Below are 16,245 nucleotides of genomic sequence, written 5' to 3' on the forward strand. Positions count from 1 at the left end.
TTAAAAATATTTCTCCAGAGGAGGATACCCATTTCCCTTTCAGATTACTGATAATGGCTTTTCACACAATCCACCCACCCTCAGCTCTCATTACAACTAAACAAGAAAAATGGAATTTAAACATTAACTTTTCTATAAGAATGCATAGTATAGAAATGATGAGTTTCTGGAGACCTTCTATCTATAAATTACAGTGTTAAGTATAGATTGGAAAATTCTCTCTCTCTTTTAAAATCAACATTATTGAAGAATTATTAGGCTCATTTCTTGTAGTGTTTTCTTCATAGTCAACCTGATCGTCAACTGGTGTGATCAGTGTAACTCCATTGACTTCAAAGGAAGTTAAGCCCATTTTAATCAGCTACGGGTCTGGCTCATTGTGTTTTCATCCACTCAGGATCCCCAGGAACATTGCCTTGGTAAGAGGGCTGACTCTGCAGCTCCCTGCAGCTTACCCTCTGTTACAGCAGTAGTATCTGTTCTGTGGATAGAGAATATCTTATCAAGGAAGTGCCAATCTGATACCATTGTCCTACACTAAAATTGACTTGTGTTTAGGAATGTCATCTTCTGCAATGTGCCAGCTTGTTGGAATGCCCAAAGAGTTAATGTTCTTGGCTCTTGTCAGGGTTCCCTTCCCACTCTGAACTCTAGGATACAGATGTGGGGACCCGCAGAAAAGATCCCCTAAACTTATTTCTACCATCTTAGGATAAAACTTCCCTAAGGCACAAACTTTTTGCCCTTGGGGGGGGTACGCTGCCACCAACAAGTGATTTAACAAAGAATCAGGGAAAGGACCACTTGGAGTTCCTATTCCCCCAAAATATTCCCCCAAGCCTTCCACCCCATTTCCTGGAGAGGCTTGAAAATAATATCCGTACCAATTGGTTACAAAGTGATCACAGACCCAAACTCCTGGGTCTTAGGATCATAGAGAAATCAGTCAGGCTCTTAAAAGAAACAGAACTTTATTAGAAAGAAAAGAGATAAAAGAAACACCTCTGTGAAATTAGAATGGAAGATAATCTCACAGGCAGTCAGATTCAAAACATAGAGAATCCCTTTAGGCAAAACCTTAAGTTACAAAAATACACAAAAACAGGAATACACACTCCCTCCAGCACAGCAAATTTCACAAGTCAAAAACAAAAGCAAAATCTAACGCATTTTCTAGTTAGGTTACTTACTAACTTTATAGGAGTTGAATTGCTTGCTTTCTTGATCTGTCCCTGGGCAGAGGCATCACACCGACGGAGAAAACCTTTTTCCCCCCACCCAGATTTGAAAGTCTCTTATCTCCTTATTGGTCATTTGGTCAGGTGCCAGCCAGGTTACTTGAGCTTCTTAACCCTTTACAGCTAAGAGGATTTTATAGTACTGTATCAGAGCTTTTTAACCTCTTCCTTTTAAATTCTGACACACACCCCAAATCACAGATAGTGTGAAACACTGGCTGTGATTTCTTTCTGGAGCTCTAGGAGAAAACAGAAGTAATAAAACACATGCATCTCTAGATATATTACTAACTATAAAAACTAACAATATTTTCCACATTTCAAGGACAATTTTAACCAGTTGATTCTGGGAAACTTTCACAGAAGAGTGCATCAGCCACTTTGTTAGAAGCTCCTGAAATGTGTTGTATTTCAAAATCAAAATCTTAGAGAGCTAAACTCCACGAAAGAAGTTTTTTGTTATTTCCCTTGGAGGTATGAAGCCACTTTAGCGCAGCATGGTCAGTTTGCTGGTTGAAATGCCGTCCCCAAACGTATGGGCATAGCTTTTCCAGAGCTTAGACAATGGCATAACATTCCTTTTCACTGGTTGACCAGTGGCTTTCCCTCTCAGACAGCTTCTTGCTGAGAAACACAACAGGATAGAATTCTTGTTTCGGTCCTTCCAGCATTAAGGCTGCTCCCACATCACGCTCGGATGCATCTGTGGTTACTAGGAACGGTTTGTCAAAGTCTGGGACCCTTAGCACAGGGTCAGACATGAGTGTCGCTTTAAGCTGATTAAAGACCTTCTGACACTTATCAATCCACTGAACTGCATTTGGCTGTTTCTTTTTGGTTAGGTCTGTCAGTGGGGCAGCAATTTGGCTGTAGTGCGGTACAAATCGCCTATAATATCTGGCCAAGTCTAAGAAGGTTTGGACCTGTTTCTTTGACTTTGGGACAGGCCCCTTTTGGATAACATCCACTTTGGCCCATAGGGGGTTGATAGTTCCTTGACCCACCTGGTGTCCAAGCTAAATCATTTTGTTTAGGCCTATTTGACACTTCCTAGCCTTAACAGTTAGTCCTGCCTCCCTTATGTGCTTGAAAACTTATTGTAGATGCACCAGGTGTTCTGCCCATGAATCAGAAAATATGGCCACATCGTCCAGATAGGCGACTGCATATTCTCCCAATCCCGCTAGGAGACCATCTACAAGTTTTTGGAAGGTGGCAGGTGCATTTTGCAGCCTGAAAGGGAGCACATTATATTCATATCGCCCGTCATGGGTAATGAAGGCTGACCTTTCCCTGGCAGATTCATCTAGTAGTACCTGACAGTACCCCTTGGTTAAGTCCAAGGTAGAGATGAACTGGGCACATCCCAGTTTCTCCAATAGTTCATCTATGCATGGCATGGATAGTTGTCTGGGCAAGTTATCGCATTTAGTTTACGGTAGTCCACGCAAAAACATAACTCCCCATCTGGTAATACGCAGGATTATCCCCATCTGTAGCATATCCTGGATCTCCTGTTCTATAACAGTTTTAGCTTGAGGAGACACCTGGTAAGGTTGGGTTTTAATTGGGTGACCATTACCTGTGTCAATGGAGTGGTTTGTCCGTTCGGTCCGTCCTGGGGTGGCTGAGAACATCGGCACGTAGCTAGTGCACAGCTCCTTGATCTGCTGTTGCTGCATACACCCCAGGTTCATGGAGAGGTTCACCTCTTCCACGCCACCATCACTTTTCCCTTTGTAGTAGACACCTTCAGGCCACTCAACATCTCCTCCCTGGGCTGTAAACTAACAAGCCTTTAATTCTCTGGAATAAAAGGGCTTTAGAGAATTAACATGAAACACCTTAGGCTTTCAGTTTGAGGTGGGGAATGCTATGAGATAATTAACAGCTCCCAGGCACTTTTGGACTGTGAATGGCCCTTCCCACGATGCTTCCATTTTATGAGCCTGGAGCGCCTTTAAGACCATGACCTGGTCCCCTACTTTGAAGGACTGCTCTCTGGCATGTTTATCATACTAGGCTTTTTGCTCTTTTTGAGCATCTTTTAGATTTTCTTTAGCAAGGGCTAAAGAAATTCAGAGGTGTTTTGTAGGTTGGTTACAAAGTCCAGAAGGTTAGTTCCTGGAGAAGGTGTAAACCCCTCCCATTGCTGCTTCACCAACTGTAATTCACCCTTACCCTCCCAGCTATACACAAAGTTCAAATGGTGAAAACGATAAACTGTGATGTGGTACAGCTCTGTAGGCAAAGAGCAACTGCTGCAACACGAGGTCCCAATCATTGGAGTGCTCATTTACGTATTTATGTATCATGGCCCTCAAAGTTCCATTAAACTTCTCCACCAGGCCATTTGTTTGATGGTGGTAGGGGGTGGCAACCAAGTGATTCACCCCAGGAGCTTCCCAAAGGCTTTCCATGATTCCTGCCAGGAAATTAGTTCCCGAATCTGTCAGAATGTCGGAGGGCCAACCTGGCAAAAATGTCTCTTAATGACTGGCACACACTTTTAGCCCTGGTGTTGCTTAGAGCTACTGCTTCCGGCCATCAGGTGGCAAAATCCATGAAAGTCAGTATATACTGCTTTCCTCTGGGTGTCTTTTTCGGAAAAGGACCCAGAATATCCACAGCTACTCGCTGAAATGGAACCTCAATGATGGGGAGTGGCTGGAGAGGGGCTTTGACCTGGTCTTGAAGTTTTCCCACTCTTTGGCATACCTCACAAGACTGGACACAGGGAAAAACATCCTTGCCCATTCCCTCCCAGTGGAAGGACTTCCCCAAATGGTCTTTGGTTCTGTTCACCCCGGCACGGCCACTAGGATGATCGTGGGCTAAGCTCAAGAGCTTTGCCTGCTACTTAGTTGGAACTACCTACTGTCTCTGATGATGCCAGTCTTCCTGGTGTCCACCAGAAAGAGTTTCTTTGTATAAAAGTCCTCTTCCTACAACGATTAGAAGAGCTGAGAGGCGGTGGGTTGCTCCGTGCCGCCATCCAAGCTCCCTGGAGGCTTTCATCTGCTTCATGTTTGGCCTGGAACTGTTCCCTTGATGCTGGAGACATCAGTTCCTCACTGGATTGTGGACCTGGGCTTAGTCCCTCGGGAAGCAATGCAGGTAATGGGGCTGTTTCCATTGACTGTGAACCACTCTCCTCTGCTGCACTATGTTGGCGTTCAAGCTCCGGCTGAGTCTCTTGTGTAGGGTTATCTGCTGCTGTTGCCAGTGCAGGCTTGGTGGTGCCCTCTGGTATTGGAGATGTAGATGAGTTTGCAAGCCCTGTGCTGGCAATGGTTCTGGTGCTGGTTGCTTCACCAATTCCAGTTCTGGGACTGGCTTTGGTTGGGTTTCTGCGACTGGCTCCACTACGGCTGTTTCAGTCATTGGCAGGGGATCCGGTTCCACCACCTCCATCTGAGTCTCTGGTAACACAGATGGGCTCTGGTGGAAGGCTCAGGAACAGGGATAGGTGGGAAAGCTTGCTTAGTCTGGCTACGGGTGACCATTCCCACCCTGTTGGCCAGCTTTACATGGTTGGCCAAGTTTTCCCCCAGCAGCATGGGGATGGGATAATCATCAGAGACTGCAAAAGTCCACGTTCCTGACCAGCCTTTGTACTGGACCGGCAACTTGGCTGTAGGCAAGTCAAAAGAGTTTGACTTGAAGGGTTGAATCATCACTTGGACCTCTATGTCGATTAAGTTGGGGTCCACTAAGGAAGCATGGATAGCTGGCACTTGTGCTCCGGTGTCCCTCCACGCTGTAACCTTCTTCCTGCCCACACTCACAGTTTCCCTCCGCTCTGAGGGTATCTGGGAGGTATCTGGGCCTGAGGACCTTCGGTGTGCCCCCAGTGCAATGAACTGTAATCTGTTGTGGTTCTTGGGGCATTTGGCCTTTACATGCCCCGGCTCATTACATTTAAAACATCACCCAGCTGACTGGTCACTGGGGCGAGGTGGGTTGCTGGAGAATGGTGTGGTTGGACAATAAGGTGTCTGGAGTTTTCTTTGGGGTGTAGTTGGGGCTTTGGGTTGTCCCTAGTAGTAGGGTGTGGTCTGAGGGTGTCCCTTCTGGTATCCACTTGAACTGTGACCAGGGTTGTTCCTCTCTCCTCCCTCCACCCATTTTGTTCCGGTTTGCCCAGCCTCTCTGGTGGTCTGGGACTGCTTGTATTGATCAGCATAAGAAGTAAAACTTTCTGCTGAGTCCATTTTCTTATCCCATAAACACTGCTTTATATCATCTTTGGACATATTCAGGAATTGCTCCTGTATCATCAAATCCCGCATGCCTCCAAAGCTGGTTAATCTTTGAGCCATTTATCAAAGAGATCTGTCATCCTCTCGTAAGGGTTTGAAATTTTATTCAGTAAGTTTCAGGTGTAACTTGAAATTGTTTTAAAACCAAATCCTTGAATTTACTATAGTCAGAAGCCTCACTAATAGGCATCTTATTGAATATGTCCAGAGCTCTTCCAGTCAATTTTGCGACCAATGTGGTCATCTTATGAGCGTCAGGAATTTTATGGAGTGTGCACAGTCTCTCAAACGTGAGAAAATATTCAGCAATATCACTGGATTCATCATACTGTGGACATAGTCGTTCCCATTTGTGGATTGTTGGGGAAGGATTTTTAGGGTTATCCAGTAGATTCCTCTCAGTCCTTGCCTTCTCTAACTCCAGTTCATGCTTCCTCTCTTTTTCCCTTTCCTCCATAGCTTTCTTATGGGCATCCTTCTCTGCCTATATAGCTCTCCTGTGAGCAGCTGCTTTGACTTTCTCTTCTTCCATAGCTCTCTTATGGGCAGTCTCTTTGGCTTTTTCTTCTCTTTCAGCAGTTTCTTTCTCAAGTCGTTTTAATTCGACCAGTCTCTTATGTTTCTTTTCTTTCTCTTGTATATCCAGTTCTTTTTTGGCTACCCCTCTCTGTCATCCTAGCCTCTCTGTATTTAACTAGCTTGACCCAAGAGATAGAAAGAAAAAAAAAACCTGCTTGTGAATTCTCAATTTGCTGTGCTGTAATCTGATGCCTTTGCCTCCAACTGTTCCCAGCTAACAGAAAAACCCTTTTGTTATGCAGCTGCTCTGTCACCAGGCAAAGAGACAGAACCTGAAGCTCTAATCAGCTTTTAAAAAACCCTCCCTGTTTTTCAAACAAAGAGAAAAATTTGTCCTTTTAAAAATCCTGCTGTGCTTTTGGTTCAAAAATGATCCCACCTCTCTGCCACCATGTCAGGGTTCCCTCCCCACTCTGAACTCTAGGATACAGATGTGGGGACCCACAGGAAAGACCCCCTAAGCTTATTTCTATCAGCTTAGAGTAAAGCTTCCCCAAGGCACAAACTTTTTGCCTTTGCAGGGTATGCTGCCACCACCAAGTGATTTAACAAAGAATCAGGGAAAGGACCACTTGGAGTTCCTATTCCCCCAAAATATTCCCCCAAGCCTTACACCCCATTTCCTGGGGAGGCTTGAAAATAATATCCTTACTAATTGGTTACAAAGTGATCACAGACCGAAACCCCTGGGTCTTAGGATCATAGAGAAATCAGTCAGGCTCTTAAAAGAAACAGAACTTTATTAGAAAGAAAAGAGATAAAAGAAACACCTCTGTGAAATTAGAATGGAAGATAATCTCACAGTCAGATTCAAAACATAGAGAATCCCTTTAGGCAAAACCTTAATTTACAGAAATACACAAAAACAGGAATACACATTCCCTCCAACACAGCAAATTTCACAAGTCAAAAACAAAAGCAAAATCTAATGCATTTTCTAGCTAGATTACTTACTAACTTTATAGGAGTTGAATTGCTTACTTTCTTGATCTGTCCCTGGGCAGAGGCATCACACAGACAGAAAAAAACCTTTTTCCCCCCACCCAGATTTGAAAGTCTCTTGTCTCCTTATTGGTCATTTTGGTCAGGTGCCAGCCAGGTTACTTGAGCTTCTTAACCCTTTACAGCTAAGAGGATTTTATAGTACTGTATCAGAGCTTTTTAACCCCTTCCCTTTAAATTCTGACAGCTCTGATTTGATTCTTCGATATTCTGATTTTCCTTTCAAGTCAGTTAACTTTGCTTACTCGACGGCTCAATACTTTTGGCTAAGTATTCAGTTGCTTTCTTGTTTGCAGCACCCTTTCACTCTCTGAGCTCCATTCCTCCAAATTCCTGAGCAGCGAGCAACATTTCTCTTGATATGGTTTGTAAATAATCATTATGTAAACACAGAAATTCCAGTGAATTTCTGAGAGAATTCTCTGGTCTAGATACCAGCAAAGAAAGAGAGGCCACCTAAGATGATAAATAGGATATCTAGATGGAAAAAGAGTTATTTAAAAGACCAGATTCTGAAAGAAAGCTTCAAACCTCAGAGGTTTCATGCTAATGTTCATCACAACTGAGTGCTGGAACATATATGAGCAAAACCAGACTCTGTTTTTGTGTGTGCAATTTTATGCATGCAAACACTTTTCAAGTATTGACACCTACTTGTTCAGGTGAGAGATTGGAGCATCTGTATGTGGAGGCACAGGAAAGGATGTGCAAAACCCAAGACAAACAGATTTTGCACAAGTAAATGTCATGTAGATGTTAGTGCATGTCAAGGCTATGAAAGTTTGGTCCCAAAAATCAAACCTACCTACTTTATTTTTCCCTAATGGATTGGTAGTCAATTAAGACTATCCTTGGGAAAAAAATGTTTTTTCTAATTAAGTTTACCCCAGCATTTGTGGTATTTCCCATTCTACATGCAGGAAATTCTGTAATACTATGGTGAAATAAATGTTAATTCTTTTTGTCACTAATTGTAACCTGCATCAGCAACCAAAACACAAAGTGCAGGAGTCATTTCAGAATTATTATTAAAAGAGCCCCTCTGCTAAGACAAAATTTCACCAAGCTGCTAAGCTCTTTTTAGATGGAAAAATAGTCATTAAGGACCTGATCCACAGCCCATTGAAATCAACAGAAAGATTCTCATGGGCTTCAATGGGCTTTTGTTCAGGCCTTTATCAAAATATCACAACATTTGGGGATACAAGTTTACATACAACAAAATGGTGGCCATTTTTGTATGAACTTGTAGGAAGAGAACATTTTCTTTAAAACATTGCTACTTTTTTTCTGTTTTCCATAGTTTCTTTAAATCCACTTTTCATTCTGCTTTGCAAATGATCTGCTCCTTGGATTTCTACTTGCCATACATTTTGAGCCTGTGCTAGAAGGAAATACACATTTTACTTCTGCATGTATGCAAGGGATATAAGTGTTCACATTTCATGCCCTCTTATTACTCCCCTCTCATAGCAAATAGCTTATCCTTTGATCAGAGTGTGCTTCTAATGAGAAAAATAAAGTTTGTCTTGTGTTTACAAAGGATACCAGATTCACAGCACTGGAAACTGAAGTCAACAGATCAGAGATAGCATAAGATGTGTCAATAACTTTCTCAAATCCCCAGGCTATCAACCCACGCCCCATTCATACCAGTAACCTTGACATAAAAAGTTTTCTATCCCAATACCAATTCTCTGAGTCTGTCGGTCTCATAGATCTCAATGTTCTAAAAACAAATAAAATATCAACATGGCCATGGCACTCTCATGCTGTTGGAGTTTGGCTAGACTTTCAGGAAACACCTTCATCCAGGTGAGTCAAAGCAGATGGTGAGACATAATAGCATTAAAATATATGCTTAGGGATTGACTTTGGACACCTAGCAGTTTTATTGCCACTAATGGATGGAGATCTGTAGCCGAACTAATGTCACAGGAAAAAAAAATTGAAGGGACATAAAGATTAATAGTTGGATATAAAAAAATCATAGCTACTGAATTAGTGAATTTCAGCAAAAGAGGAAAGACAAACCTGTCAGCTGAATTGCTCCAAACATTTGCAGAAAGTGCTAGTATAGCTTATCCTGATTTTGTTATTTTAAAAGCAATTATTCCCATTTTCTGGCAGACAACAGAAACACAGTATTGCCAATCCCAAGCATTAAAAAAAACATGCCAGACCTCAAAAAAAAAGTCATGAGATTGGCTTAAAAAGCATGAGGTTTTTTTTAAAAAAATCTTTGTCTTCTGGTTGCTAAGTCTGTAGGGTACCCTTGTACCACGTTATCAGGCTTTTCTCTGCAACCATGAGAGCAGAAACTTTTTTTTTAAATGAAGCTGAGAGTTTTCAGCTAATCATCTGTTTCCAGGAGCTGTTGCTCTAAGTGATAGTATAATAATACCTGACACTTAGATAGAGCTTTGCATTTCAAAGCATGAGATGATCATTAACGCATTTATCCTCACAACACCCCTGTGAAGTAGGGAAGGGCTACTAATATGGTAAGTCATTGCTACAGATGGAGAACTGAGGCATGGGGAACATTTTTACAGTTGTGGAACTGAGGCATAGAGAGGCTAAATGACTTGCCCAAGGCCACAGAGGAAGTGACGGAGGAGGGAATTGAACCCAGGTCTCTCAAGTCCTAGCCTAGTACCCTAACCATACTGCAAAGCTTGCAATAAAAACACAAGCGCTGGCAACAAACTCATCTAGGCGCAGGTGATGGTCTACAATGGGAGGTGGGGTAGACTGAGAGTTAGCCAGTCACAGTTTTTCAGTGGAGGGAGCGAAGCAGCAGGAATGGGTTTTCTACACTGGAATGGGGTATTGTGAGACTAAACATATTAGAGATTGTGAGCCATTCAGATATAATGGGGAAATGGGGGCCATATAAATATGATTCGACAGATAGATAGACAAGAAAGAATGGGTATTTAAGAGGGTGAGGGTGCAGAGGAGCTATAGGGTGTCATACTTGGACACTAGTCACCATTGTTATACACACACAGTCATTAACTGTGAGTTCATATCGCAAAGCTAATAAGATTCAGAGGTCTAAATTCAGATCTGGTGTAAGCAAGTGAAAATCTACTAAAGTCATTAGAGTAGCAGTCTCACCTACAGTGTCTAAATTAGGCCCATGACTCCCTTCCCTTCTTTTCCTATTAAAAAAATAGTTCCTCCAGAAAGACTGATTTACCATATTAAATGCAATTCTGTATGTTAAGTAAGGGGGTAAAAGGAACAAATTGTTCATGCAGTTTTTGTTCTCTGCTAGCCCCTTGTTTTCATTCCTTCTAGAATTTTTTTCCCATCCCAAATCATGGTACATGAGTTCTTGTTCAGTTCATTTTCTGCTTACATGATAAACTTGTCAGTGTTTGACTGATTGGTTCTCTGGACATGTTCTGGTTCATTTGTAAGGGCATTTTCCCATTGCTTTGCTGTTTCTAGCATGCGAGTCTCATTTTATTCACTTTAAAAACCTAGGTTATTGCAGCCCAGAATCCATATGTCAGAGTGAGGATTGCTTGTTTGTAGGCAGCAGCTGTAATAAAATGCATAAGCCTGTGAGGTAACATAAGCAAACATTGAACAAATAGTAAACACACATGCAGGGCAGTTTTGTAATTCGCTATTTTGTTTCCATAGTATTAGGAAGCTTCTGTATACAAATAACAACATTAATCATTTATATAGCATCTTCCACCTTAAAGAATGCTAATGGATGTAGCAATAATGCACACATAGCACCAGTGAAATATAGCTATCCCGGGACACATCAGAATGTCACGCACTGGAGAAAGAAGAGATGTGTGGGTAAGGACACTGGGACAAGACCTACTCTTATAAAAAGTGCCGTGATAGCTTTAAAGCCAATACCCAGCAACAAAGCACTCTGTATTTATGGCGTATCATGCATGCTGCAAGGGAACCAATTAAATTTAACAGAAGCCACGGCTTGTAATCTAAGATACAGAAATGAGTTCTTCAAGATCATCTTATCTATTCATTTACAATTTTGAGGTTAAAGTCTATGTGTAGGACCACACAGAAATTCTATGAGACAGACTGTGAGCCCTTTACTTGTCCTGGTGAGCAATAGGTCTGCTCCTGTGGGTAAACTGAGGGTCAATGAGACTACTCCTGTAACTGTTCACCACAGCAAGCAAGGGGCTCACAACCTGGACCTGTTCATCACTTTAAACCAGTGGATCCCAACTATTTCTTGCTGGAGCTGCCCTTAGATTGAGCTAGTGGAGAAGTGAACCTCTTCACCCAAACTCCCAGAATAGTTTTTTGCTTCCATTTTCTCTCACGTTCTTTTCTGTTTGTTTTCTTTTCTGTCTCTTGTGTAGCCTTTTCTTCTCTGTGCATTTTCTTACTCCTTTTCACTGCACGGTGACTGAAGAGATAGTGTAAATGACAACATCACATGAAGCAAGAGAGGGGAAGCTAAGCTGTTCAGAGGGATTTTAAGTCAGTGTATGAAATTGTTTTTTGTTTGATTTGGATAACAACCCTTTAATGTCAATCACTGACTAATATACCTTGGAATATAAGCACAGACTTTGTGAAAGATGCCACACTTTTACCTTTTCAATTAAGGGATTAAGAGCTAACAATAAACATTTCTGACACTTCCGACTGGCCTTCCCAGGGATGACTAGACTTTACATTCTTATGTTTGGGAGTTAAAAGCCACATAGAAAATATAATAAAATAAACCAACAAACCATTCATGCCTTTATCCATCACAAAGAAGAAAAAGGGAGCACAAGCCCAACTGTTAAAAAATCCTATGCAAATCACCTTTGAGTGTGAGACAGACAGACAGAGATGGACACAGAATGGGGGAGAGAAGCACAGAGTGAAAACCAAAATAAGTGCATTTAGTTCAAAGTGTGTCAGAGACAGAAAGGGATGGAGGAGAAGTGGAGCATGGATTACACAATAAAATGTTCATGAAACAAACCCCACAACCTTAACTTCATATTTTTCCATTTTCAAATTATAATAATACATAGCTCTTATCTGGCATTTTTTTCAATAGATCTCAAAGTGGTTTACAAAAGGGGATAAGTATAATTATCCCTATTTTATAGATGGGGAAACTGAGGCACCGGGCAGTGACATGACTTGCCTGAGGTCCCCAAGCATGCCAGAATTGGGACCAGAACCCAGGTCTCCCATTTGCCAGTCCAGGGCTCTGTCCTCTAGACCAGCTTAGCATTCAGCTGTAGAGTTATCTTCTTTATTGACATGAAGCTGGAAAAGTTGGAGACTCTTTTTGTTTTGTTTTTTTACAAGAAACTTTGAGTTTACTGACTAGGCAGATTTTCTTCAATGCTCCCAAGTTGAGAATTGTCAAGCTAACTGAGAGAACAAATAAATGTTTCTTTGTTCCAAAAGGATTTTTACTGTGAAAACCACTTAATGAAAGGGGGTGACACTGAAGAGATCCAGTTATTTCATCGTGAAATGTTTGTCAAGCCACATCTCAGGGGTCACATCTGCTTTGATAAAATCTAGTTGCACATTTCCCCCCTGGAACTTTTGTCAAGCAAAAGCCCAGTCTTTTATTACACACGAGACTTGGAGTGAAGAAGCCCAAAATTGAAATTCTCACAATATGGACCTAAATATTTCTTATGAAAAGCAATGTGATGGGAATAAAGCTAACAGATGTCATTTTACTGCCCAAATATGATGTTATGAAAAAGTCCATAGTGAAGTGAAGTGGACCTGAGTTCCTACATGGTTACTTCAGGAAAACCAAAGGCCTTCCTTGCCCCATGAGCTATGGTAAGGTGTGTAATTTTTGGAGACTGATACTATTGAACTACTGTAAAAGAAAGACAGTTATACTACAAAATTAACACAAAAGACTGAATTATTTGGAGTAGGAATTGTCCTCCTACTCTATACCTCTGATCCTTCAATGAGCTCTGATGGCAACAGGGCTGTGCAGGACAGAGGAGCCCTGGAGCTCATTGCAGGATTATGGTCTATAGTTGCACACCACCTTGTGCTATGGGGCCCTCTAGGTGCTATTGTAATGCAAATAATAAGATGCAGTTGTAAATGTGTCAATGTTTTATCCGCAGCCTCTACTAACCGAGACTCCCTGGATATGATTGAACGGTGTATATGCCTGGTGTGTCTGGATGGCCCAAGTGGAGTGGAACTCAACGATACAAATATGGCTTTGCAACTTCTGCATGGGGGAGGCTATGATAAAAATGGTGCCAATCGCTGGTATGACAAACCCATGCAGGTAAAATCTTACTATACTCTGACATGTAATTGTGCTCTGATACACACTAACTATGGCATACTCAAGTCTCATGTGTCAGGGTTGATCACCGCAGAGGTCCGGATGGATACCCATCTGCATGCCATAGTAGGCCAAGTACATCACAGAGGGTTTTCATTTCCTTTGGAGTATCAGGCATAGACCATGAGCAAAGGCAGGATAGTCAGACGGGGAATCAGCAGAGTGAAGGGGGGGGGTCATAGCAGCATGTCAAGCAAGAGGCTGGGAAGCACTGGCACTGAGACCAGAATGGCTTCCTGTCCATGAGTGACGGCAGACAGGGGAAGCAAGACCTACTTGGGGAACAGGAAGTGTTGCAGTGTATAGTGTGTCCTTTTTAACACTTAATCACTTGCTGAATTCATAATGCTACTCTTTACCCATGCAGCTGAGATGATATCTGTCTCGTCTACATTCCAGAAATGTCTTTACCCCAGACTAAAAGAAAGAAAAAAGGTTAAATTAGGAAATCTAGAACAAGAAAAAGGATAAGAGCAGCTGATATTTCCCCTTCTTTCCAAGTCTTTCACTTTAACCTCAAGCTCTCCCAACTCTGGCCCTAGTGGCCCTCTGGAGGGAGCAGGTTCCAGACATGTGCAAATAACACTGCAGAGAAATAACAATGCCCTCTGCTATGTTGCTGCCATCAGCATATTTGCTGTTTCTTATCCAAAGCACAGTGCATTCAGTACATTATCCTATGCTTATTATTTATGCTATGGCATTTCCCTTGCTAGTTTGTTGTGGGAAGAGATGGAGTCTGTGGCACTGTGTGTGAACACTCCCCTTTTGACGGGATCGTCCTGGTACAGTTCACCGAACATTTGCTCAAGCACATGTGAGTCCTCTTTCATTATTAACATAACAGGACAGCATCCTGGTTTTTTGGTTTTTTTTTTGCTGAAATGCATTAATTGGGCCTCTTAAGTGTTAAAAGAAATGAATGTGCCTGAAAACAAAAAATGCGGTATCTGCTCTAAACATACTGAGATCCTCTTTCAGAAATTCACCCCTATGGCTTTAGCCCCACTTGAACTCTATTTTGAAACCCACAGTGAAGTCACATTTCCCTCCCTCACCCCCGCCCCGAACAACTTCACACTCTTAATTATGGTTCTTTATAACTGGAATCGCAATTTGCGCATTAGAAAGGATTGAAACAATTTAGGACTTTCATTTTCCTCCACTTTTGTTTAACTGACCAAATCCTAGTTGCCTTTATATCAGTGGGAGTTTCACCCTTGGCTTTGCCCCAACAAGCGGAAACGGACCCAAATAAAAACCATGTGTGTAAAGACAACTCGAACTGATCAGCTCTTTGGATTTACTCTTGCTTTACACTGGTATAAGTGACATAAAAATTAGGCCCATTGCATTTGTGTGTTTTTCCCAGCAAAACAGAACATCTGTAATATAAGAGCTTACTCTGGTTTCTCCAGCATGTAAGGAACTAATGATTTACCAAGAAAATGGCTATCAGACCATTCGTAAGAAATAGGTTGTCACCATGTCCCTTATGTATTTTCTCTGACATGTTTACAGGAAGGAAAGCTCTAAGAAATTAGTCAGAGCTGATTCAGTGAGTGAGCTTCCTACTCCAAGGAGATTGAGATGGAAATGCTCTCCAGAAATTCAGGGACACTTAGCATCATCAGCAGAAAAACTTCAAAGGTACGGCAGATTCCTGGACTTTTCTGAACTGCTTCAAGTTGTGACCCACCTAACAAACAACTAATTTATTATACAGCTTGATCCCACCCAGTGCTGATCATCCTCAACTCTCATGAAAGCAAAAGGTGCTCAGTGCCTCACAGGATCAGGCTGTACAGTTAATACAATGCACTAGGAACTGCACTATCATTCCATTCCATTCATGTAAATATAGGACAAGTTAATGAAACTACAAATACCACTGGAAATAAATTTGATACAGCATTCATTATTTACATAAAATGCAAACAATGGCCTCTATTTGTACAGGTATATGATTTGATTTGACCCATACATAGCCAAGCCTGTGGGGGAAATGTATTTAGGGAAGTTGTAAACAACTGGTTTGAATAGACAATTTGAATTCACGCATTTAATTTGCTTGTATCTACGCTGTTACTACAAAGGCCAGTTCTTTGAAGCTGGATTTTCTAGATCACAATGGATATGCACGGAATTTTTCACGGTGACTTTGAATGACAAAAATGTTTTTTGAGAGATTTAAGATTATTGTCTACTTTTCATCAGAAAATTAACATAATGTACACATGACCAATTTTAAATCTTTGCTTATTGTGATCCCGTTATATAAGGCAGCACTGCTAACAAAGTGTTTAAAATCTAAGATCCAATAACAGAGGCATTAGCTCATTCCAGCTACCAAAAATAAAATAAAAATAAACAAAAGGTGACATTTCTTTGAAATGGGAGTTCATAATAAAATTAGGGCCTGCATTAGATTTTTAATCTATCCATTATTTAAATACAAGTGCTTCACTGATATTTAATCTAGAACAAAGAAGAGCACGTTTATCCTTCAGGAGCAGAATTTCTGGGGAGGAAAAGTGTTTAACTCAAATGAGCACAATTATATGAATGTCACAGCTCATAAGCAGTGCTGAAGATTAAAGTTGCATGTAGAATAGTGCATGATTAGAGATTGTTAGTTGAGAACAATTTACTGGTTGCCAAGTGCCAGACATTAGACTGAAAATGTCTACCCAATAGATGCTAGTTGAGATATATGGTAAACAGTACATGGGGAAAATGTTTTCTAAATATTGCTTGTGAACCACGTTATATGGGAATCTTGCATTTTCCTCTACAACAGACGCCCCTGCTTGTTTTCTAG

At 41.5% G+C, this 16,245-nt stretch overlaps 1 protein-coding gene across 1 annotated transcript in view; it reads left to right on the forward strand.

Annotated features, from left to right (window-relative positions):
• Positions 1-16,245, forward strand: part of CHAT (choline O-acetyltransferase) — a 56,630-nt gene that overhangs the window by 22,831 nt on the left and 17,554 nt on the right. The window contains exons 8-10 of the mRNA XM_038410228.2: positions 13,195-13,364; positions 14,141-14,241; positions 14,946-15,074. Coding sequence (XP_038266156.1) covers positions 13,195-13,364; positions 14,141-14,241; positions 14,946-15,074 — 400 coding nt within the window. The remainder of the gene's footprint in view (positions 1-13,194; positions 13,365-14,140; positions 14,242-14,945; positions 15,075-16,245) is intronic.

The sequence above is a fragment of the Dermochelys coriacea genome, chromosome 7, assembly GCF_009764565.3.
Source record: "Dermochelys coriacea isolate rDerCor1 chromosome 7, rDerCor1.pri.v4, whole genome shotgun sequence".
NCBI lineage: Eukaryota > Metazoa > Chordata > Testudines > Dermochelyidae > Dermochelys > Dermochelys coriacea.